The sequence below is a fragment of the Excalfactoria chinensis genome, chromosome 3 (genome assembly GCF_039878825.1).
Source record: "Excalfactoria chinensis isolate bCotChi1 chromosome 3, bCotChi1.hap2, whole genome shotgun sequence".
Classification (NCBI taxonomy): Eukaryota; Metazoa; Chordata; class Aves; order Galliformes; family Phasianidae; genus Excalfactoria; species Excalfactoria chinensis.
The window spans coordinates 53,702,077-53,728,414 of record NC_092827.1 but is presented as its reverse complement, the minus strand read 5'-3'; the positions used below and the strand labels follow the sequence as shown (position 1 = coordinate 53,728,414).

Below are 26,338 nucleotides of genomic sequence, written 5' to 3'. Positions count from 1 at the left end.
TCTGGAAGAGCTGAGAAACATTCTCTTTTAGCAACTTCTCAAACAGTTTGGCATGGAATAAAAGACACAATGAAAATACATTGCACCACCCTAAGGAAAAGTAGGCTAAAACGTTCTGCAAGATCTTGGAACTGACTTTTCATAGACTTGCAGAATCACCAAGGTTGGATAACACCTCCGAGACCATCCAAACCAGCCATCCACCTACCATCAATATACTTGCCCACCAAACCACATTCTTTAGTACAGCATCTAAATGTTTCTTAAGCACCTCAAGGGACGGTGATTCAACCACCTCTGTGGACAGCTTGTTTCAGTTCCTGACCACTTTTTTGGAAAAGAACTCTAAGCTGTGTGTGTATACAGACAACAGACACAATAAATTCTGTGAATTTTTCTCCTCCTTTTCGCTTTTAGTAGTTGGCAAAATTTTACAGTGACACGTAAAAGAAACAATTGATTAATCTTACATTTCCTGCTTTCAGTGCACTTACCGGTGTCGTCATCGAAGTCAGAAAGGATGCACTCAATCCCATCCTCACTGCTGGCTGACTGCTCCTGCACTCTCCGGGGTATATTAACCAGCCGGCCACTGAGGAAAATAGGTTTCAAGGGCATTTTGTAGATTTTGGCTAACAACTAAAAAATGAATAAATAAATAAATAAAATAAAAGAGAAAAAAAAACAAAAACAAACAAACAAACAAAAAAAAAACATTAGAGAAATGTTACTACTTTTAGCTCTGTCTTACAGTATCTGTTCAAGTAAGAATTTATGTCATTCTGGATGTGCTACTGTTAGGTTTTGAATGTGTTTTCCCCCACAAACCCTTCAGTTCTGAGTGCTGTTACCACCTCAGTTTTCCTGCTGTTAGCTGGCTCAGAACACAAGAAGATCCTTCAGCTTGCCAATCTCTATCTGGCAGTGTAGCCTCTTAACAGCAGCCCGGTAGCAAATACTATTGTATTCATGCACATTACCCAACCAGCAATGCAAAGTCCTGAGGTCAGGACTGTCTCCTAGGCCATGTTAGTACCTGTGCAAGACTGATCAATATACCTGAGAACATCTCCTGAGGTAATCAAGCGCGGGAAGGCACAAGTCTGTAGATGCTGATCCTGATCCTGGCACACAGTCACCCATCTCCTTACAATCTACTTCCCCTAAGGATGGGAAAGGCAGCATTGGGAGGGACAGAAGAGAAACAAACCGGATTAGTTTTTGTTTTTCATGCAATTGTATTCCGGTGTCTGAACAGAATGCAGAAATCATCCTTTGTCTGATCTTATTAGATGACAACTGAATGATTCCCATATCTTGCTTTATGATGTGTAACCACAAAGGGGACAAACTTATCTCATGAAAGTAAGAAACTTAAAGAAATACGACAGCATATCTACAGAAGGGATGCAAATTCTCCTTGCTTGTACTGGACAAGCAAGTTTGTTCTGCTTTCGTAATAATAATTAGAGCTCTAGTCTGTCATTACGAGCTGAATTCTGTCCCCAGTTGATATAAATGTTGAAATAACTTGATAGGAAAGCAATAATTGCAGTTAGGTACTTACAAACATTAATACCTCTGTGGATTTTTTGGCCTGAGTTGTACTCATATAAGTACAGGAAAAAAAAGAAACTTAACTGCTTACTAGAAATTTTGCAATTCACACATGGGAAAAATACACCAATTTCACAGTTCAATGAAAAGTGTTAAACTGAAACAGCCAAGGCAAGCAAAAGAACTTGTGGGTAGAACGACCCAGCATCACTCTCCTCTATTCTGAAGTTTGGTGAAACCCAATGATTACACTGTGACTTGACGCATCCAGTCTCTGCTGTTCTCGGCAGCACAACAGAACAATTAATGCTCACAATTTCAATCAAATTTCAGCAGGTTTTCAGCATTGCATATGCAAAACACTACTGAGGTGGGAAAGAGTACAAAGAAGCCACATAGCTTTGACCTCTGAACATAAGACATATCATCTGTTACAGACAACCTGTGCTATCATAGCACAATGCCAGGGTCATATCTCCATTATTGTGTTCTTTTATTTATTTATTTTTAACTGAACTTAAGCGAGTCCTGATGTAAATAAGATCAAATGACGAAAACATTTAAAAGAGAGAGATGCATCTTTGCTGCTATAATAACTCACACCCTTGTTAGCATTCAAAATGTTTCTGAAGTTCTCCTTTGGCCATGCTTTTTTGTTTTTTAAAAGCATTTTGGACTTAATTCTTGCGTCTCTTTTCCCTACTATACTCTGTGTTACAAAGCAGGATTCTCATTTTTGGCAGAATCAAGTCTGACATAACATAGGTTAACAAAATACAAGGAAAATGAAAGTATTTACCCAGTCCTTTCACAAACTTCATAAGGCACATAATATAACTGGTGGCGGCATTGGCAAAGACTTGGATGCTGTCTGTGTTTAGAAATGCTTCGAAGACATCAAACACTGGGGCCTGTTGTTTCCCTGTGGAAATAACAAGATGAGGACTTTTCCCCATACCCCATAAAGATGAATTTCTAACAGTTTCTCAACAATTTAACTGAATCTGTAGGATTAGTTCTGTTCTGGGCAGAGACAGAAATGCTCCAGAAGTAAAAACTAACATGCTTTCTCCTCTTTTGCTCCCAAGGCAACTTGTGTAACCCTACACTGGAATTAATGCTGACCCCTTCCTTCATAATATCTATTAAAAATACCAGCTTACCAGTGCCCAAATGGTAAGAGCAGGTATGTGCACTCAAACTCAGTTGAGTAAACACTTTTGTTTGGTGGAGCCTTAGTCCTAATTGTCAAGACGACACAGCAGTCACGCTGAAACCTATTCTGACTCTTCTGATACAGTGACAAAAAGCTTTGTTTTTCCTAAGTAGTTAATCAGTCTTCAAAAGCTTTATACACTTGCATTTTGCCACTGATCATAACAGATCTGAACGACAAAATTTAGGAGGCAAACCGTATCCTTTATGAATAACTTGTAACATTTATTAACCTGTAAACATGGCAAGAGGACAGATTAAAACTATCTGTCCTTTCTACCCAGCTTCCGTGCTAGCAATCATCACAGAAACAGGTAGGATCAATTGTAAAAATAAATATGATTTGTAACAGCACTAGTAATTAGAATCTCTTTGATTCAGTGTTTGGACAAGTACCTGCCTGGACTATCACACCAACTGACTTTGATGTGTAAGAGCAGGAGGTTTCACCTGGTAAGAAGGACAGTTGACATGAGAGGTGGTGACATGCAGTCACTGCAGCAGGGCAGTGAGAAGAACCCAACTATGCTCAGCACTCACACACTTTGTTTTGCTCAAAACTATTCAAATAGGTTTGAAGTATTTCTTTCTTATTCAACTTATCTGCCAGAACTGAAAGGATAAAAAGGAAATTATCTCTGCTTTCACTCCCAACCTAATAAATCAGATACTTCAGTACAGTCCTAGAGTATTACAGTGCCATTGTGAGTGATACTGCTTCAGAGCATCTATTCAGGTCAGGCATTTAAAATGTCCTGAGTTATTTCTTGGGGCCTCAAGGTATTAGACTGGGAAACAAAAGCACACACAAAACAGTCAGTGCTTAAGACCTTACCCATAGAGTATTCTCCTACGAGGTACTCTTTAACTTCTGACTTATTGCTGCTGTGAACTGTTTCCAGGGCACTGAACAGGGGTCTCCATCCTGACTGGATCTGGGTTGAACACATTTCCACCAGCTCTCCTATGGAGGTGACCACCTGCAAACAGTGTAGGAAAGGCTCAAAGAATAAAACCAGAACTGATACAAAGCTGGACCTGCAGAAGGAATGAGGAAGGTTTGAACACATTTCTAGATATACTTATGTATTTTTTTTTGTCTGGATTTCAAAATCTAGACTATTTATTTATTTATTTGTAAGATAATTGAATTAAATTGCTTTAATCACTTCTGCTAAAGAACAAGTCTAAGCAATAAACAGGTAAGTGGACAGGGGGAGAGTTCTGAAAGCACAGCGCTTCTGCACTGTACTGTTCTAATACCTGGTGTACTAGAATCTTGGGAAATAAAACAATAATTTGGTAGGCTAAAGCAGCACATTTGAGTCTGCGTCTGAGGGAAGACCTCACTGAAGAACAGGGCCACATACATACCATTTTGTAACTGCTTCACAGTAAGCTAAACTGAACAGCAACGTGTCAAGGTTCTTTTGAAGCACATAAAGATATCTGCATGCTAACATAAAGCTGATTTAGGTAGGCCAGGCCCTCCTGAATTCCTGAAGATAATCGAAGAACACCATTTGAAGGGCGTCTGGGAAATATTCAAGTGGACCAAGTGCACTCTGCTGACCATCCTTCTTACAAGCGTGGTAGGTCAGACACACACACCCTAATCAGGTCTGACTTGCCTGGTCTTGCACATCCTCATCACATAGCTCCAGCTGCATGATACGCTCAAAGGGGCGGAAAAGCGACTCATTAAAGTGAAAATGAGAAGGCTCATTCCAGTCTGTCAGCACTTCAGTAAGGATGTCATGGATGAAGGAGACAGCCTTCCGAGACACATGTCTCTCTTTGTGACAGGCAGCCTGCAGGGAGAGGAAGAATATAAGACTTTGCCTGAACACAAAAGCACTTGATGATGCTGAACCCTAATGAGAGCATCATCATGACTGTATCTGGGGAGCCCATTGCAAAGAAAATGGGAAAGTACTGCTATGGAATTGGGTGACTGAGACGATGAGCTGCTAGGGGCCTCACAGATGCCTAAAGATTTGATGAAAATTGAAGGAGCAGACACCTAAAGATACATTAAACAATTAACCCCATAGAACAGATCTCATGTAAACTACTTGTTTTTGTTGCTACCAGGTGATAATTTTTTCCCTTTTTAAAGTTTTTACATATATACATCATATCTGATAAAAAAAGTGGCATGTCATCATGCTTATATTAGGCCATTTATGGAACTTAAAAATGAAGAGAACAAACCAAACAAGACATAATGTTAAGGGCTGTTACGCATTTCAAGAAGACCATTAAGCCTTCTTCAGCTGTTTCAGCTTTGCCATCCCTTGCACACATTCCCATTTTCTCCTCAATCCTACCTCTACCAGGTGAGGTGCCACCAGGCTCCAGCAGCGCATGAGGTGGAGCAGTGGGCGGGATTTACTCCTCACAATTCTGAGCATGGCATCACCAAGTCGGAACAAGTGAAGTGCACTTCTCCTGTCCTGGGTGGATTTTACTTCTCCTACAAGGGAGTAAAACAAAATAAACAGAAGAGTAAACAAACAGCTGCTCCTCCATCTCTGGATGTCTAAAGACAAATGTAAATTGGGTTTGAAACTAATAATAATCAGCCAGGAAGAAATCAGTGGAAAAAAGTTTATACCTGGGTAGGTAAAAGGAGACAGACCCAAACTTTATGAACAATGCAATAAAAACATTTCATTTTGCTTTGAGTTAAGATTTTTTGGGAATGTTTTTAAGACATAAGGACTTGGAAAACAATGCATTATAATTCAATTATGATATCCAGTATGGATAAGACAAGTTAAGAAAGGAGGTAAACAATTGATACTGAGAACCAAAATAGCAGTTGTAAAAACCTTTGGTGACATCTACAGGAAAGAATATAGACTGCAGATTATTTTGTTTTGCTTTGTACTTATTACCACACAATTAGTGCAAAGCAGAGTATTTGAGAGATCATGGGTTTTACAGCCACTAACACTTCTACTTCCTACTGAAAACAACTCATCTTCCCTTCCTCTTACAACATTTGAAAATACACTTCATTGGCTCATTAGAAATATGCTATTTTAAAATACAGGTATGCCACTTACAATGTAAATATATATATGCAATTAATTGCCCTATTGTAATGTCATTATTACTAGCTACTGTTGACTTACTGATAACATATAATGCTATACCTTTTTATTTGAAAGAAAGAAAGAAAGAAAGAAAGAAAGAAAGAAAGAAAGAAAGAAAGAAAGAAAGAAAGAAAGAAAGAAAGAAAGAAAGAAAGAAAGAAAGAAAGAAAGAAAGAAAGAAAGAAAGAAAGAAATTGGAGACAAGGATGAGCCAAAAAAGAGCTGTTAATTTTTATACTGAGATAATGTTAAGTAGCACCTCAGAGAAAGAAGAAACCAATTGAGTTGGTTTTCACATCTGCCACAGGACAGACAGTGTTTTTACAGGTTTTGCACTGTAAAGTATATGCTTCACTTCTCTGGGAAGAGTAAGCAGACAACTCCCATGTCCAATTTTTTCATTTTTCAACTGGGTGCTTCATTTGCTATCATTCATTTTATGAACACCTCTGAGCAAATGTCATCTGAAACATCTCACAGCAGGGGTAGATGTGGTCCTTGTCTAAAAAAAGTTCTCCATCTTTTCCAAAGACTTTGTGGTACTCCAAAGGAAAGATCTTATTAGAATAAATATTGTTTTCTTTATACTCTGGAAATTTCAAGGGGAAAAATTTAAACCATAAGGACACAAAGCTAATCTTGCAAGCAGTGCAGTTGTAAGTGAGACAAATAATTCTGTGTTTTTTGTGTTTTTTTTTTTTTTTTTTTTTTCTACCTGGCATTGCTAAGGAGTAATCAACTGTATCTGTGACAGAATGGAAAAGTTGGGCCTGAGAAGCCTTCTTGAGCTGGTAAAGGAAGCCTGCCAGTGCCATCAAATTTAACTTATCTGCAGCATCTTCAAAGAGCCTGTGAATAAAAGAATAGAAATCAACTGAAAAATTCATGATATGGAGACCTAAACGTGTTTGTAAGAGGAAAATCTTTACATGTATATAACTGCTGTGTGCTGCCTCTGGCAACACACACACAGGAAGACTTTGATCCAGAAGTATTATTAATTGGAAGGTAGAAAGTAGAGCACTGTAGGACCAGACAGAACCCTCCCAAGATACAAATGCAGCACTACAGCAAAAAAAACTCTTTTTCAAGGAATCACCACTGCCCCTTAAGTGTATCTTAATTGCATAAACAGTTCATAAACAATAATTACAAAAACTAATATGCTCAGCCCTCCCAACTTACATGATCAGAGTTTCACTGACTATAGCAGTTCGCTCCATTTGAAAAGCCCCTTAACATGAGAAAGAAATCAATTTAAGTCTTAGATCTAAAGCTGCTGTATCTGAATTGCTATTTTGGAATATAAACAAAGCCATTATTTTCAACTGCAATGAGCCCTTAAGATTTAAGAGTTAGATCTGTACCCTTAAAGCAGCAAAATTTTGCATAGATTAGAGGCAAGTTCCCATAGAACACAAAGAAATTTCACATGGTACAGTCAGAAGATAACACAGCCGTGATTTCCTGATTCTGCCTTTCATGGAAAACTTTCTGTTGTTCTGACAGTAGCAGCTGCTTTCCAACTGACACTGGTCTTGTGACTCAGTCCCTTCCTGTCAAGACACAACACCTATTTTTTTCTTTTGGTCTGCTTTAATGAGCAAACACAATAGATTAATTTACTTGCAATAAAACTACCACTTCTAGGATGCATTTACTGTCAGATTCATACATACCCGGCCCAGCACTTCCAAAAAGCAGAGAAAGTACAGCCATGGTACAGAAAACCAAGTCTTTTAAGAGCTGCTGGCTGTGACATTTAGCTCCCTTGTGAAACTCAACTGAAGCAAGTGGCTACAACAGATGTAAAGATCAGGGCCCACTGCTTCACAGAAAGGTCCATTTTGGTCTTTGTTTTAGGAACAGAGAATCTAGTGATGCTTTTACCTGTCAGCTTGTGTGGAGAGTGTGAGAACAGCCTTGGCAGCACTGGTCCCACACAGCAGGCTGCCTCCACGGAAGTCAAAAGCTCTGCCCTTACTGCTCTCCTTGACAAGTTCCTGGATGGAAACTGGCTGAATGATAGGATTGCTGCTGAGGGTGGTCTCCTGCTCAGGGGTCTGTTCCTGAGGAGCATCTCCCAGCTCAGTGTCTGAGTGTGGGCCTCCAGGTGCCTGCTGTGACTGGGTGATGGTAAGGCAGGGCTGGGAGGTTCCGTCACTGAAGTGGGTGTGCTCCAGAGTGCTGATGTACTCACACACCCTGAGAACAGAAGGAAAAGATGGATTAATGCCACAGAACAACAGATCTTGCATCCCTAAATCAGAGGACTCAATGAAGAAATGCTTGAGTCTGTACTCAAGTCAGAAGCATAGTTTAAGTAGAACTCTCAGACACATCACAGATAGCCTGGTCTCTTACATCCTTTTGGCCTCCCATGTCTCCAGATAGCAAACAACCTAGCTGAGGAACCTGAATGGCCGTTTAGGTTTCAGGACACAGCCGTCTGACAACACTGAATTTTCTAAGCATTGATTTTATCTCTAAACAGAGGTGGAAAGATGTGATTTTTCTTTTACAGATATTTACAGTTAATTCACTCTGTTACTGACTATAGAGAAGACTCCCAGAATATATGAAGTCCTTTGTATCAGACTTTGTGGCAAGATGTTGTAAATTGTTTCTTTTGGGAAAGCTGCTAAGTACCTGAACACATGCGGCCAGCAGTCTTGATTGTGGCTTCCCATCTCCAGGCCCACATTCAGGACTGCATCCATACACAAAACATGAGCAGTGTGTAGGCAGACTCCCTGCACTTTCCCCATCTGCTCCAGTTTCTGCTCCACTTTCTGTTTCACTGCAGCACAAAAATCAAAAAGAACATTGCTTTATCCAGCTTTCAAACAAAAATTTGGTGGTGATAAAGGTATACAGCCTGAAAGCTACAAAAGAAGTTGGAATTCAGACAAAAAAATGAACTACATAATCTCATTTTTTCTACATAAACATAAGGCAGTTTTAAAATGGAAATCTCTTTGGACTGATTTTATGAAAAATCAGTCTCAGATTGACACCCCTCTACCCTCAAATTCATATCTTACTGCCCACAGAAACATATGCAGCATTGCCAGCAATACTACATGTTTCTCTTTTGTGCCGACTGGATTATTATTTATTTATTTTTTACTGAAATCTCTTTTGCAATAGAAAAAAGGGTTTATGGAGTTCACATAATTTCCATGCAAAAGTCCCAACAAAGAACTGTTGATAATGGATACTCTTGTCATAGCAAAACTAACCCTAATCTGAACTACAACCATTTGGATCTTCTCTTTCATGAAAATCTCCAAAAAGCTTAATTTTCATGCTGTATTGGAATTGACACAAATTCTGAAACTTCCCAAACTTGCATAAAACAAATCTGCTTGCCTCTGGCCACTACTACTGCCTCCTTTTTGCTTTTATGCTGCCTGGCCAACTCAATTCAGTTATATTGAGAGGTCAAAAGGTAGCTTGCCTTCAGACCTCAGGTTTGTTTTCTCTACTGAGACACCAAATTCCAGTGCCAAGTAGGATGATCAGTGCAACTGTATTTTTTGTTATGGGTTTCTTGTCATTAGAAATCAGATGTTTCCTGATCTCCAACCAAACATCAAAGACTTGATTGACTTTCACTGGGTGTGGAATTTCTGCACAAGGGTGCAGAACATTTTATCTGTTACACCATATATATTTTTCAAATTACCATTCCATCTCCCTTTAACTCAATTCAAGACAATTCAGGGAGAGGAACGCAAGTTCAACTTATGCTATCACACAATACAGCTACAAAATACTGTTTTTCTGATGCCCCCTGATTGTATGAGTATCACAAAGCTTCAGAAGTACACATTAAAAAAAAAATCAACAACAAAAAGCAGTTAACCTTACTTGTTGTTAAGGTGATTTCAGTTCTGTATAAATTACATTTAACATGGCATATTGTTAAGAACCTATGACAGGAGGACATTTATTAAAGCCTCTAGGCTTATTTCCCATATGCTTATAAAAAAGTAATGGTGACATCTCCTGTTGTTCTTTTGTGTATAGCAAAGTACCTTCCAGCTGCATCTCTGCTGACAATGTGAGATAAGGTAGACCATTTAATCACATTGATACCTTGAGCTATAGCGTCACTGGGCTCTTGGATTTCTTTTTCCTCTTTCTCTTCTTGGACACAGGATGCAGCAGCCATTTGGGCAAGAGCAGATGCACAGTTAGCAGCAACTCCTGTAAAGGAAAAGCAGAATGTTTAACTAGCATTTCCTCCCTAACCCCAAGCAATCTGAATGACAGGTTGAGTCAAGTCAAAATGGACGTATAAGTTTATGTTGTAGGTAAGGTGGGTTCTATGGGAAGTTCTACAGGTACCTTGATCATCCCAGACTAGAAAAGAATACTGCTTTTCTCTTCCAAATTCATTTAGGGAAAGTTATCATCCTGTTTTGTGAGTGTGCCACGACAACACAAAACACAGCAGTACCTAGGGCACAGCTCAGGCGAGCTGCCCTCCTCAGTCCATCCAGGCTCACACATATGGAGTCCTTCTCCTTTTGGTTCTGCTCTTTGGCTCCTTCTGCTCCCAAGATGAATGCCAGCCCCTTGGAGCTGCCTGCCATGCGACCAGTCAGTGGTGTGGACAAAGTGTCAATCAAGTTCTTCCAACAGCCAATTAAGAGGTATCGGGCAAAAGCAACTCCTGAAGTGAGAAATGCATTACTGCTGCTACTGGAAAATGACATAACAGCACCTCTATTATCAACAGTTAAAGAGTGCAAAAAAAGAAGTCATGAATGTACCCTGCATGCTAGACCATCCAACTGATTCATTTGCAGGATACACTGATACACTTCCTTCAAGTCTTAAACTGCTGTTCTTAAACCCAAGTGTGTTTATGCTATAGAACAATTCACCGTTGGTAGATACACTTGTGCTTACAATATATTCTCAATACCTGCAACAACAGAATCATCTGTCTTCTGATTCTGGGAAAGAGGAGATTGAGCTGAAGCAGATGCCATCAACTGGCCACCAATTGTACTGCTTCCCAAGCCGTCGATGTCTGCCAGAACATTAAAGAAAACATCAGATTACTTACCACTCAACAGACAGATGGCAATAAGCAAGCATCTCTTACTGACTCCTTGCTCAAGCAGCTTTTAGTGTTCCTGATTTCTTGGGTATGCTTTTTAGTCTCTCTTTTCTGTCAGCCTGGTGAAGCCTTTTTATAAACATGAGCTATGGCACTTTATATGCCATAATTGTCTGGTATTACCAGCTTTTTCTCATAGAGTGGAAACATCCCTACTCCCAAAAGCTCCCTGACATTACACAGTCAGTGGAAATCCTGGTAAAGATTACATGGTATTTCTTACAGTCTTGGATCTCCTGCACCCTTATGCACAGTTTCTGCATTTCTGAGAATTTCCTTTCAAATTTTGCTAAGTCCTGTAACTGTGTGTTCCCATATGTCACAGTCCCCTAGACATACTGGGATTCTATGTTCTAAATGGACTTGTTAGTGGACTAGACCTATGTGGGTTCAACATCAACAAAAGAAACACAATGTTATTTTCAACACAAGACTAGTTTGCAACATGGAGTTCAATATTAAGGACACCGGACTGATTTGCTTCCTAGAAGCTCATCCGTCTCTTTTCCACATGACTATTATTTTTCCAAAATTGTTTATTTCAGCTTCCCAAATGACCATTTATCATACAATATTTAAAGGAAACACTGGTCTCAACACAGTCAGCAAAACCCTCTCAGAACATTGTTCTTTGATTACAAGTTAATGGCTCAGATGAGCAGTTCTCCATATATACACTGTTCTAATCACTTTTTTGCAATTGTATAGTATGTGCATTCAGAAACACAGTGTATTTTATACTACTATAGTATCATTAACTTCCTGTTGCCTTTCAGCAAATCATATATGATTTTTTTCCCCCCCTCAAATGAAACTAAGAATTGTTTTTCAGTGCTTGTTAGAGGTGCTCTGGGTTTTCAGCTTCTCGCTGCTGCCATTTGGCATATCCCTAGCATAGCACAAATCTGAACCAAAAGGGGGCCGACCTGTGGACAGCTTCCAAGACCAGACTCCACTATTCATATTTGTATCAAAGGCATACAGAAATGGCTTTGCTACAACATCAAGAAAACAGCAGTCTTACCATTCACCATTAACAGGTACCAAACCTGCTGTAGCTGAAACTGAGAGAATTAAAATATGCTCTGGTTCAGTATATAAATCCTTCCTGTCCCCACCATACTGTCAGGATTCAAACATATTTCTGTATTCCTCTGTCCAGAATATGCAAAACTCTCCTTTATTCATACACTTAAATATATCCTTGGATTGCTTTTAAAAATTTCGACTTTATGAAGCACAGTGGTACTACTAAACTAATCCTATGGAAACAGAAAGCTGCAGATGATATCTTCACATTGTGTAAACTGAAGTAGCTTACAGAAGTACAGTGAGTCACTTAGCCTGTAACTGACTGGAAAGCCTAGCAGCCGTGTGATTCAGGTATATTCAATATATACATCAGGATCCAGATTACAAGTCTTTTAAATAAACATATTTTCTAAAGGTAACCAAAATTCATATGATTTATGGTTATATGGTTATTGGGGATATCAGTAGGATTCTGGGTCCAGTGGCATTTAAAGAAGCGTATTTCTTCCTAACAACTCCTGAAGTCTATTAGTACCTCCTGAAGCAAAAGGCAGCCACTTTTCAGAGAAAATAACAGTGCCTTTCTTTTTAAATTCCATATCCTCATTATTTATCTTAATTAGCAAGCATTCCTCTGTAGGCAATAAGAACTTCCTGCTCATCTGGATTCTGATAGTAATTGTGACTTTGGGACACTGCCAGCACAGAGACAATAATCGACAAGTTGAGCAAACAAGACATCTCAGTCTATTCAGATTTAGGTTACGCTGATCATGGATAATCAAGACTACTAGTAAGTTTCAGAGGATTTGTTTGTTTTTAAACCCAGGCTATAAAGTTTCCTATCTAACCCAGAACAAGCACTTAGGTATCCACCAGCATTGAGTCCTTTAGCTGCACACGACTGAAACATCACTCACTGACCAATTATAAAGTTTGATATGTAATGGACTGAAGCAGAGTGTTATTGCAGTTTGCTTTAGACACAATTGGAAGCTAGTTCCTGCCATCATAACATTGTACTAACCAGTTAGCATGGTGATAAGTGGAAGGCTGTGTTCTTCAGGGCTTCCCCAGTATCCAGCTTCCCCTAGCATGTTCCTTTCTAGTACCTGGTGGTACAGTTCTTCAACCCAGGCTTGGGAAAATATCATCAGCACTCCACTGGACTGAACCTGTTTCATGAACTCTTTCTGCAGGCAACCACAAAAGCCAGATGTAAGACAACAGAAAGTTCTATAGCATAAGTTTCTAGCACTATATCCATTCCTGAGCATAAGGTGATGCAGGAGTAGAAACGAAGTTATACAAAGCTAAGAACTAACAGAATCACAGCACATCTCTATGGTTGAAAATGACATGAACATCCTCCTCATTGGAGAGTAACATGAATTAAGAGCTTTCCCTTCTCTTATTGTAGATCATCCAAGACACAAATAATACTGCGAGTTCTCATACAGTGACAAAGGCACAAGCCAATCTCTTACAGTTTCTACAAGGTGGGGGTAGGATCTCAACTCCATTTAAAATAAATAAATAAATAAAAATGGTGGTGCCTAATGTTGCTTGTCCAGCAGTCAGGCCCTTTTGTGTTTAACAGCTGTCACAGACAAACCGTGGTCCAATTAGATACATATCGTCACGGGTTAACTGAAAATCTACCTGTGCCCGTGACAGGGGGGCAGCTGGCCCACAGGGGCCAGCTATCTTCAGTAAACTTAGGCATTAAAACCTAATTATCTTTCACTCAGACAACTCATGCCTTCATCTGTATAAACACAAAGCTGGTATTAAGCAAGACATTTGTTACTATGCTCAAACGTAGTTGCAAGATGAAGGTACACACCTTTACAGTAGGCACAAACAGTACATAATGTATCACACAATGGTAGCGAAGCTTTGTTACAAAGATGCAGCATCCATCAAAATGACTTCTTTAATGATAATCAGTAAGCAGCATTCATTCTTCCCTGAATTACAGAGAAGCTGTGTAATTCAGATTCATGACATTTATCATGCAAAATTTATAAGTAGTGTGCTTAATTTGCAATTATTATTTCTCCACTTAGCAAGTATCATGAAGGACACTTACAGGCACGCTGTTTTATGTGAAAGGAAATGAAACAGCCTCTTTTCAGACATTTTCCCTGTATTCACCAACTCACCAGCAACACAGGGGCTTGGGGAGGCTTCTTCCTGTAGTAATCTGAGTTGGCCAATTTTAGGTTTAGCAGCAGAGTATAATGAGAAACCATGTAGAGACTGTCTGCATTCATCAGAGTTTGGAAGCTGAAATTTGGGTTTCCTTCAAATCCTGGTGAGTGCATCATACCTAACAAAAACACCATGTGAGCTCTCACATTTTACACAGATTTTGCCTGGAAAAAAAGATCAGAAACTAACCCTAGCATTCCAGCAGCAACAGATTGCTAGAATAGTTAATGAATCATCAGCAGAAGTTGCTCTATTTAATGTACTAGAGTAGGGAGTGGAGAACTAAACAGTCCATCCATAATGCAGTCCTGCAGCACGCTGAACAGTCCAGTCACAGTCCAGCAAAGCAATACGCTTAATTGGAAACACGTACAGAGCACCAGTATTCATTAGGATGTCTGCCAGGTACAAAGCAAAGGGCAGGATACATCTGCAGTGCTAACCAGAAAGGTGAGATGTGTAGGGACAGCGGTAAAGCCTTTGTACTTCCAGGAAACTGAGCATACTTGGCACAGATGGTGCTAATAAGGGACGCAGACCTTTTAAAGTCCCAGTAAACCTACTCCAGCTAAATGAGCTGCTGGATGGGGACTGGAGTGCTCAGCACCTTGCAGGGTCAGGCTGTAATCAAAGAATGGCCTAGGTTGGAAGGGACCTTAAAGCCTATCCAGTTCCAAACCCCCTGCCATGTGCAGTGTTGCCACCCACTAGGATCAGGTTGTCAAGGCATTGTTCTTTTCATGACCTACAGGGATGTTTACAAATATTTGGAGTCAAGCTGGCTGGGAACTCCAAGCCCTGTTTAGGTCATACAACACCTGCTTTTTAGACGGCTGAGCACTTGTCAGTCCCATAAGCCATCATCTGTAAGCACTCAGTACTCTTGAAAACACTATCTGTATGAAGCTGTTCCACTGGGCATGACTGTATGGTGTAATCTCTTCCTAGGTAGGATGGGCAGTACATACATTTTCCTCTGAGTTAGCTGTCCTAGTAAACCTTCACCAAACTCCTTTGAGCTATTGTCTGAGCCATGAAAAATCTAGACATGTTTAACTCCCTCCCACCATGAACCACAATATTTCATGGTTTTCACATCAAATGTGAAATCCATTCGTATAACGTTGATTAGGGGAAATTAAGGAGTAAATTTTCTCCTAGAGGAACATTTGTAATGAAACAAAAGAGAGAGCTTCCAAGGTTTGTTACATGAAGAAGCAGAGCTGTGTTGCTTAGTTAACTGCTGAAGGGGGCTGACTGTGAACATACTCCTCCCACCACAAATCTCATGCCTGTTCTTAGACAAAATACAACAAATCATCAACATTAAAAAATAAAAAAATAAAAATCCACACACAGAAAAGAAGCAAATGTTTTTCTTGCCTCGTGAGGGTTTGAAAGTTCTGTGCTGCTGCCTTCTCGGACTTTCCACTGACGTCACTTTGGGGGCGTGGATAAGGTGAATAACTGTTTGAGGGCGGATTTAGAGAGAGAGTAACTGTTCCAGGGTGGGTCTAAAAAATGAACAACTCTTTCAAGGGAGCAACCTTTGTGGAAGAGGGGTGATAGGGCTGGCCACACATTATGTCAACACGGATTTCCACGTGTTTCTGGTAGGTTTCTTATGGTGAATGTTAGCAAAGAATCTTTAGCTAGTCCCAAAATCATAACCCTGTGCTTAACAGTAGGCCTATAAGTAGCTCCAGTGACTCCATCGCTAAAGTTAAAGATGGATCTTCACACTTTGCTGAGTGCTGGATCATGATCTTGAAATAGCTAGTACATACTAATTTGATGTGTGGTATCTGAAATAAGATATTTCTGGACCTAGAATTAGCTAGAGTAATATCAACTCAATGTAGAGCGTTACGCAAATGAAAACATAGGTAAACTGCTTATAAAAGCACGCTTGTGTACAGATGTAGATAAAAGAGACTAGTACAAATAGGTCATATATTTATGTGTTTGGAAAAAATCTGACCCCTAACTTCCCCTAAAATATCAGAAAACAACTAACTACATTTGACAGAAGCTCATCCTCCCAAAAGGAGAGGATGAGCTGATGGATAAACAACTTTCACTGATGCTTAACAAAACAAAAACCTTGCCACTGAATGCTGTGTGATCAAAATCTGGTGCTAAAATGCTTGCTATGATTATTAACACAACGGCACACAACTATTAGAATTAATTCCTTGAAACAGTAATTCATGAGAATAGTGATGTCCAAATTAAGAGAATATTGATCATTAATTTTAGTCATAAAAATCTGCTAGCCGTAGCAAACAGTGAGGTTAGCACCCTGCCGTCTGGACAGTTCATTTAAATTGGCAAGGACAAAGAGAGCCCACGCAAAACACAAATGTTTCGTTGAAGCCAACAGTGATGATTTCTAGACAAATAAGTATTTTTTAGATGAACATCATACTCCATTGTCACTAGGATCTTTTTAGCATTGATTTTATTTAGCAACAAGCAAGGGAGAGTTTTCTGAAGGTACATTATAACCAGCTTTTAACCAACTGACTTTCAAATCTTACTTTCCTTTAAATTCTGACTAGCTTCCTTTGCTGATTCCATGCTTAAATTCCTGTGTCAGCAACTTCCTACATCTTTTCATTGTTTTTCAGACCTACAAAAGCACAACAATGTTACAATACTACTTAAGGATCTAGCTGGTAGGAAAGACTGCTAAACTCTAACTTATCTCGCTGCTCCCTAGTGTAAGAAAAATTAATGAATGCACCTAAATAAAGACTCAGAAACAAAAATACTATTTCTGGGTGGGTTGGTCTCAGAACTTCATCTGTCTCTTCTTCTCAACTTAAACCTTAACTGATAATCAAATTTCCTAATGTAGTCCTCAAAAATCATACACGAATAGATGCTATACATCCAAGTAGTCAGATCAGTTCCTTCACTTCATCACCTACTTTGTGCCTTGAATTTCTGGCGCTAATGAAGGAGTTCTGAAATAATTTAATATTCCAGTCAGAGGCAGAATTGGTGTCTCAGAAGCTCTCCAGGAGAGTGTTCCTACCCATGGACATATTTTAAATAGGTCTTCAGACTCATGCCTCTCATCTGTACAAGTCTTCACCTCAGAAATATTGATGGAGTTTTGTTTAAGATCAGAGGCACACATTGAAAAACTGTTTCAGCTCAACTGAACCCCGTTCCAGATGTCCAACTGAAACATGAACAGCACAGACCTTGTGTACAAAAATAAGGGGAATGCCCTAAGAAAACACTAAGATACATCACGTCACAAGGCTGGCTTTCTTAGAAATGTGAAGGGTCTTCTTCATCTCAACAGTCTGAGTCTAAGACTGGGTATCTTTTTAAGAGAAATGTACAAACCAGAAAATATGGACTTAATGCAAAAACGGACTACTATCCTTCTATCTTTTTCACTGTATTAGTCATACTGAATGACAACAAAAGTCATGTTTAGCTTTAAAATCTGGAAGTCTGCTAGGAATACCTCTTCCAACACTTCAGAACCTTCTACAGAGATCTGATGGACAAAAGGTTAGGAGAAAGATGTATGCTCATCTACATATGAGCCAGCAAGGCACACAGGAGTTAGAGTTCTAACCCTGGACTTATGCTACAGTTTCACTATTTTACAGGAAAACAAATTCTTTTTGATAGGAAGAATGCTTTAGAGCACCTTGATTCAGAATTCATTCATCAATTACCTTTTAAAGACAACTCCTTTCTTACGAAAACCTTATTACTATCTTTCTGAATTAGGCTTATTTGGGCAGCATTTAAATAGAATATCAAGAATATCAGCTTATTTGTGTGGAGTTAACACATTCACCCAGCTTCATATCAAAATTCTGCTGTATGATAGCGGAGGCATCCCTTCTGACTCTGTATGAATAATGTGTATGAGAGCACAAATGAATGAAGCAATGGTTAGGAGAGAAGTGATGGAAAAGGCAATTGTGGTGAATTAAATTTAAGAAACAGAGAAATATATTTTCATGAGCATTTCCACTTTTGCAACTGCCAGGAAGAAGAAAGCTCTCTAACGATATGTGCATATATTAGTTACACTGTCAACAGGACAAACTTCCCTTTGCATAGTCTTTTCTTTTGTTTGATTGAGCAAGTCAAAATCCCAAATCCAACCCTGAGAGAAGAGCAGGCATTCTATCTCTTACAAGGTAAGATCTTTTAACTGGTTTTCAGTTGCTCTGAACTTGAGCTTTCAATTTCCTGTCATGATAAATTGCAATATATATAAATATATATATATATATATATATATATATATATATATATATATATATAAAAGGGAATGAGAAAGAGGAGTTGATCCTCTTTTCTTATCTCTTCAATATCTTACTGTAGTAGTATTTCTATCATTTCCTCTGCAAGGCTTGGCATTACTATTAGTACTGAGGTAACATATTAAGCTACTCTAATTCCTTTCAAAACAGGTGACAGTTTTCCCCACATCCCCAGTTTTCATGCTAATGGGCAGCCTCTCCTTAATGTTAGCACATGCAAATTTTCTCAACAGATCTTCACAAGCCTGTGAAGAAGTATCACACTACAGAAAATATTTTACTATTGATTGAGGATATAATCCAGAGTCTTTTAAGTGTCAGTGAATTAACCTGCACATTCAATTTTCCCCATTCTAAAATAAACATGCTGTTGCAGAGGAATGCGCCTTGTAGAGCACAAACCTCCTTATTCTGGATATGTTCTCTGAAGATAAGTTCCTACAAGAGAATATGTGTACAGTGCTCTTAGAGAGTGCATGCTGGTTGGACAGTAAATATTTGCTTGCAAACCTGAGCAAAAAGCTGAAGAGAAGTTCTGCAGTGCCACATCCACCTCCTCTATGCTGGGGAGAGCTATGAGCCGAGGAAGAAGAGCTTCAAGTGACTGGATGAAGAGCTGTGCGCTGTGCTGGTCTGCTTCCTGGTTTTTCAGCAACTTTAGAGAGAGAGCAGCAGTACGTAAGGACCTGCTACCTGGACAGTCCCGTGGTGTCTGCTCCTCATCAGCCAGGGAGCAATTGTCAGAGCCTATGTCTGAAACATCTGATCGGCCAGAGTCCTTCTCTGCTGCCATGGAATACTGGTCACATGAATCAAACTCAGTCCTAGAAAGATCCTGGTCATCTACACTGAAGTTACTTTCACTGTACCTGGATCCATAAGACCGGGTCTTGCAATCAACTGATAAGAAGTTAGTTATGTCTGGATAGACTATAGTGTGGCTTCTCTGAACAACGTCTGGCTGGTCAATGGTTTCTGACTCTGGTTCTCTATAATGAATCTCTTTGCTTTCATGTCCAGCTGGAGATGGCAGTGAGTTTTTTTGACTTTCCAGATTATCCTCTGGAGTTGTCTGCCCCATATCTCCTTCCAAAGTGGTCTGACCAGTGTCTGTTGTAACACTAATGCTAATATCAGGACTTTTCTCATTTCCAGATTCCCAGGCAGGATTTTCTGAGGATAGAATGCGCCTCTGCCACCTGAAGTCAGCATCATTGATCTCCATGGAGTCCCTGCTTGTCTCAGTCCCATCCTTCAATTCTTCCAAGCGCCGGAGGAGCAGATGGACCTGTTCCTCACTAAGACCCCTGCCATGGCTTAGCTCATCCAGTGCTCCAAGCAGGGCAAATACGCAGGACACTGAAGCATAACATGCTTCGATACCACCCTTGATGCAAGCTTCTGTCATCCCATCCATGATACTACAATTAAAACAGAGTTTATCTAAGTGATGCAGCATATATAGCAAGCCTGTCACTATTATCCAACACTATCCTTCCAGAACTAGGAAAAACAGAAGTGAAATTATCCTGTAATACTACTTGTGAAAAAAAACAACTAGAATTACAACAAATAATTACATCTCCCGTGTGGATACAAACAGTCTGTAAAGGGAATACCAACCAGGGAAATACATATTGTACATTTTTACTAGCATGCAAAGTGCCCTCACAGATAAGCACTCACACTGAAAAACAAAACAAACAGTGCCTTCCTCCCCCCATCTGAAGTTATATGTCCTGATAATAATCAACAAGATATGCTCTTTATGAGAATGAAAAATGCTTGCTCAATCTGGCAATGTTTCAATTCTGGATTACCTCCTTTGACTTCATCTTGTAAATATACTTCCAAATAAGCATGAGCACTTCATTGCAGTTTTACGAGCCAAATCCAAGAATTTCCAGCCATAAAACAATTTAAGTGTGTGTTTTTGTAAACTCCTCAAGGTGGTTGTTTTTACAAACAAGCCCAGATTCAGTAAAAATCGGTCAAAGTTTTTACCCATCATACTGTTTCACAGCTTATTTCACTTGGGAGATACCCCAGCTCATACATGGGTATGCTTACGAAGGTAAAACTATTTAAGTGTCTTACACACAGGTTTAAGAGGATAAAGGAAGAAAGAAAGCATACAGCTTGAGAAGATCCAGATGGGACTTCCTTTTAGAAATAGACCTCTTCCTGGATTCTGACTCAGAAGAGCAGGGCCCTGCCAAGTCACAAAGCCTCCGAGGACTGCCAAGTATCTGAAAGGAAAGGAAACATAAGTTACCAGAGGGTAATTTAAGTGTTATTTAAATACAATAAATGAGTCATAGTTTGGTCAAATGCTGAAACTTGAAGCAGCAGTACTGTAAGTTCTCTCAGCAAACTAACGCAGCACACTGAAGTTCTATTTATTAAAGCTATCTTTCCACTTTTTAAAAAGAAAAATGCTTATAGAGGAAAATGGCATATGCAACACACATCACATAGATTGCTCTCTAGTGCCTTACATTACTGACTGAATATGTCTCAACTGAACTGCAATCAAGACAATCTCAAATGTCTAAATATACAAGTATATTGTATCATATACTGAAGGGGCTTTTGCCCTTCAGTCACCCAGTTACAAAAAGGTAGTCACTCAAAAACACAGAAAGTGATTCCATCTGTGAAGTGATTCAGAGAGAAAGTGTATTAATGAGCAGAGATAACAGATAGATCCTGAAGGTAAAAATATTGAACTAATATTTTCCTAAAACATCTTGAAAATTAAGTGCAGATTGTCATCTTGTTATTGTTTAAAATTATAGGCAGGTAAGTGCCAGAACAACTGGGTGTTCTGACAGCAACCCTGTGGATGGTTGTGTGGTGCTAGGAGGGATCTTCAAACAGCCTCTCTACACACAAGCTAGAGCAAAATTCTCTAAAGAAACCATTGTTCAAACAAATTATGGAAGCTGCTTTGCAGTCCACAATATGAGAAGAATGCACCTGATGTAGATGTGCTGTTTGAAGAAGCCTCACAAGCACTTCCACAGGTACAGGGTGACAGGCCATAAAGGACCAGCCTCAACAGCCACTTGTGACACTGGCAGCTTTCGTTTGGCTACTCTAATACAGCTCAAGGAAACCATATTTCAAAAACCTGGCACATAATCAAAGCATACATTCCCCTTAACGTCAGGAACACTGTACTGTGCGGATGAATGTCTTCTCACAAGAGCAGAGGGTGGGGAAAGATGCCAAAGGGGTTGAGAACAGAATCACTACACTGCATCTCATCCAAAAGAGCAGTCATGACTCAGTGATAAGACCCGCTCCAAGCATGAACACGGAGCTGCCATAGCAGCTTGCATTATGGAGACAAATATAGCTATTACAATTTTGTAAAACTAAAAATATTTGTCAGAGTAGCTTTGATGTAAAAATTGTACTGAGAAAGGGGCAACTACAGCACCACTAGTGTGCTGTATGGAATGGACAAATACGCACATCTCAGCAACGCTTACTGTTAAATTAACGTTTTGCATTATTTGCATGGATTTGCACCTGGACTTTACAACCTACCTCTTTCATAATTTTGATGGCTTCTACTCTGTGCTGAGGTGGTGGGTAAAGCAATATCCGGTGATAGAGAGACTGCAGCACAGGCTTCATTGATTCCACTGTCCCCACCAGTCGAACCAGTTCTGCAGCAATATAGTATATGGTCCGTGCAACAGGCCCGCTAAGGGCAGGCGCTGTGGATGAACAGCCTGAGCCCCGGCCATGATCAGAGACCCCTGAGGAAGGTGAATCAGCTTCTAGACAGACGCTGCTGTGGGCAGAGGTGATAGTTTTGTCATGGATTGGATTTCCCAGGATTACTACTAGGGCTGGACACAGTTGCTTCCTGAGAAAAAGAGAAAAAGCAGCAGATGGTAACTAGAAACATCTCACAGGAACAGAATGAAAATAGCCCATAGCACATACTCCTGTTTATTAATCAGTGAACAGCAGTGGTTAGATTGAATAACAAAACTACATGAGGCTCTTTTAAACTCCCAGGCATAAGCATGCTAGCACATAGAAAAATACATTTGGGGGCTTTATAAACATGATACTGATTTTGCAAGTTCACATTGCTGCACCATGCTGTGTCCTCCACAGAAAAGCATACCTCCCTCTTTAATTAACTACAGCATACCTCGAGGTAGGAACACCAGGTTTCTGCTGGCAAGTTTTTCTTCTGTTCAACTCGGGAACTTAAAACAACACCAAACAACTGACCAAATAGAAAACAACCTCTGCTAACCACACGGCTTGATGTTCCATTGCTGCTCTGAACATGCCTGTATGTTACTAAGCTACCCTAGCTATGAGCCACTGTTTTGATGGCTTTTGTGAATGCAATTAAAGTCCTCTACAGTAACTCCAAGTATGCAGTGTAAATTCTCATATGCCACTAAACACACCTTCCTTCCTTAAATTGTCTTTCTGCAGGAACGTTCAAATGATTCCACATCAGCCAATCACTTCTCTTCCTCTTTGTCCTCCTCACCCACACGGTAACAGAGTCAAAACCAACTCTGCCCTCTGCTCATTTAGCTGTTGTGTCAGCCTTGCCTTCAGGCACTTGCCATTTTACTCTAGCCTGAAATAACATAACTTAAAAAATTCACATGCTATATGAGAAAGCAATTCCAAACCCAGTTTTCAACCACATGCCTCAGAAGGGGGGGGGGGGCACAGGGATAACCCCGTGACAATATCTTATTTCCCATGCTTTTCATACTGCCCAGAATTGCCGCTGCTTCTCTTAAAAGCGTTTGCTAAAACTGTTCAGCTTCCTACAGTCACAGTATGAAAAGCATTTTTAAAAACAGATATCAGATAACGATGTTGAGTCTACTTATTCTATTTCTTTAAAATGTAACCAGACAGGGACAATTCCAAATGTATTAATTCACTGCCTCAGAGCAGGCACAAGTACAGGTAGAAACAGCAACATATTCCCCACGTTAGTCCCATCAAAATGCTCCTGTATCAAACTATGGAGAATACTCTGACAGATGAACAGAGCACTAAATCTTGTTTATCTTCCAAAGAACAAAGGCGATTATCAGTCTGGCTCACAACTTCACTAGACAGTTAATGGATTAGGGAATGCTTACGCTGCTAAACTGCAGACATTGCCCTTACTATAAACCATTTCATGTCTTCCTTGTGTTAATTTTATTCATCTTAAGCATGTACCGGGAGGATACATACTACTTGGCAGCAAAGAAGGTTTAAAAAGTCCTGTCCCTTGTGGCTTGCCCTCACAATACACATGCACAAATACAGTTCTCTGCAGATTTGTAAACTGGATCATCAAAATAATATAAACTTAAATAAAACAGGAAGTGTTTTAACTGTGATCATTTCTGTGACCTTGCTTACAGGATGACCCCCAGAACAGACACAGAAGCATAAACAAAGGTTTGCTTGAAACACAAGAGAAGAAACTTCCAAAATGCCATTAAAGAGAGAATGCTGATTTTACATGGGAGCTCCCAGAAGCTTCAGTACAGAGTCTGCATGCAATGCTGCCAAGTGTTATCAACCTGGAAGACCTTCCTGAATTGCAGACACTGAGCACCAGGTTATGCAATTTTTTTCTGGGACAGCAAAGGAAGCTCTGAGTGCTCCTGTACACTGCATCTTTAGAACTGGTCCAGAATTATTACAATTCAACTTTAAAATCACAGAGAAAAAGTTGAGCCCGAGGTCCTGTGAAATCCTGTATGAATCACAGAATCACAGAATTGTAGGGGTTGGAAGGGACCTCTAGAGATCATCAAGTCCAACCCCCCTGCCGAAGCAGGTTCCTTATGAAGTACAGAACACACTGACATAGTTAATAGAAAGCTCTACTCTTATCTGATGATTTCCTGCAGGTTTGTTTGCAGGGGTGGTGGTAGGGAAAGGCCACTCTACAGTTACTTATAAATTAACTATATGTATACTCACCATATTAGATCAGTGAATCCTTTGTGCTGGTGCATGCTTGGGGAGGAGCTGTTTAACATGGAGAGGATGCACTCCAAATAAAGAAGCTGAAGTTGCCGATTGTCGCTGGCAGAAAGATAAGATGCCAATCATGTCACATTGAAACAAAGATTATTTACTTATTTTCAAGTAACTTCATTAGTTTGTTTGAAAACCATACCACAGTTTACAGCAGTGATTTATTTTGCTAATTCCTATGGATTTACAGTGGTATGATTGCTTTTATCACCCCATTTAATTTGTACAGTTCATGCGCAGCAATCTACTACTTCTTGTAGGTAATGTAAGGAAAACAGATATAACTCATCAAACTTCACAGTAAGGAATAAGAAATTGATGTGAAAGAAGAAAAAAATAGCAATAATTTTTCAAATTTAATCTGAAAATTTGAAGTAGATGAAGCCCTTAAAAAGAGACCACCAGAAGATGTTGGAATTATCAACAACTTCTTTGGGCAATCTGAAGGGCAGTTAGACTATTTTCTTCTGGTTATTTTTTCTCTTTCCTTGATGAAAACCACAACAGTTGCAAGTCAGTTTCTATGGGCAAAAACTTACATGATCACACATCCCCCTTTCAGAGCCTTGTCAATTATACTCCATATATCAAACACATAGTGAGCTTAAAGAAGGAGAACGTGAAAGATCCTGTAGGCACTTGGTATCAGTGTGTTTGTAATATACAAAGTACTTGCACTTATTCTCAGAATTAGCTTCAGGATTCATCAGATGAGAGAAGTTTAAGAGTGTCATAAGTAGGTAGCTTCCCACAGCACTCATATTCTAGCTTACATTTTGTAAACGAAATGTTTTGTGCTGTGATTTTTTGGTCCAAAACGAGAGCTGGAGGAATGTATTTCATGACATATGAGGGCTGCTTTGAAAGTAATGCCTCCTATTTTATTATGTTGGCCCACGACATCAGAGGCGGATGCTGGTGGCATGGCAGAATAGGTTTAAACCTCCCACCAATAATCCATATTCCATTCCTTATTTTTATTTATTTATTTATTTATTTATTTTTGCTGTGTGACAGATGGCAGCAGAGGGAAAGAGACAAAATGGTGTTGGAAGCAAAGGTCTGTCATTGCATTTCAATGTGTGGTAAAAATGGCACCCACTTGTATTCATTAATACTTGCTGAATGTTTATGGAGAACAGTGGAGGTAGTGTGTGGTGCATTTCAGCAGCAGCAACAGTAAGTTATAAGACAAGCCACATTCCAGATGGCCATGCACTGTTGTCACACTGTAAAGTGAAAAGCACCTTGATCAGCTCATCCAAATGAACTGGCAGATTATGATCAGGAAGCTATGTGCAAAGCTGAATATCAGCTTCATTGTATTGGAAACAATGGTGGAAACGTTGGAATGTCAAAAGCTTTTGTCATGGTTTTATGGTCATTGGTATTCCACATCGTAACATCATGCAGTGAACTCCATCCCCATAACAACTCTGCAATAAGTGAGTCAAACAAATGCTCAAGCAGGAATAGAAAGAACACAACATGTGAGTTTGTCAGAACCTCCTGAACCAATGTGATACAGAAGGTGAGAGTTTCCTGGATCATATCATTACTGTTGATGAGCTGTGACATTACCACTATGAGACAGAGTCAAAAGGGCAGTCCATAGGGTGGCAATGCAAATTCCCCATTGAAGAGAAAATACAAGAAGCAGCCCTCAGCGGGTTAAGGTGATGTGAACCACCCACCTTTTGGAAAAGCAAAGGGGAAATCCTTCTGTATTTCTAAGAACCTGGACACAA

General features: G+C 39.6%; 1 protein-coding gene across 2 annotated transcripts in view; it reads right to left on the bottom strand.

Moving 5' to 3' along the window:
* The window catches only part of ARFGEF3 (ARFGEF family member 3), an 81,938-nt gene that overhangs the window by 16,251 nt on the left and 39,349 nt on the right, over positions 1-26,338 (bottom strand). Inside the window, exons 9-27 of one of the 2 annotated variants that reach the window (XM_072330699.1) lie at positions 24,534-24,638; positions 22,110-22,434; positions 20,691-20,803; positions 19,065-19,975; positions 15,637-15,720; positions 14,205-14,371; positions 13,067-13,232; positions 10,810-10,917; positions 10,339-10,554; positions 9,975-10,085; positions 8,523-8,673; positions 7,764-8,078; positions 6,589-6,722; positions 5,103-5,248; positions 4,404-4,583; positions 3,608-3,752; positions 2,357-2,479; positions 1,060-1,163; positions 495-639 (exon numbers count right to left, since the gene is read on the bottom strand). In XM_072330699.1, coding sequence (XP_072186800.1) covers positions 495-639; positions 1,060-1,163; positions 2,357-2,479; positions 3,608-3,752; positions 4,404-4,583; positions 5,103-5,248; positions 6,589-6,722; positions 7,764-8,078; positions 8,523-8,673; positions 9,975-10,085; positions 10,339-10,554; positions 10,810-10,917; positions 13,067-13,232; positions 14,205-14,371; positions 15,637-15,720; positions 19,065-19,975; positions 20,691-20,803; positions 22,110-22,434; positions 24,534-24,638 — 3,749 coding nt within the window. The remainder of the gene's footprint in view (positions 1-494; positions 640-1,059; positions 1,164-2,356; positions 2,480-3,607; positions 3,753-4,403; positions 4,584-5,102; positions 5,249-6,588; positions 6,723-7,763; positions 8,079-8,522; positions 8,674-9,974; positions 10,086-10,338; positions 10,555-10,809; positions 10,918-13,066; positions 13,233-14,204; positions 14,372-15,636; positions 15,721-19,064; positions 19,976-20,690; positions 20,804-22,109; positions 22,435-24,533; positions 24,639-26,338) is intronic. The other variant, XM_072330700.1, reaches the window with a different exon arrangement.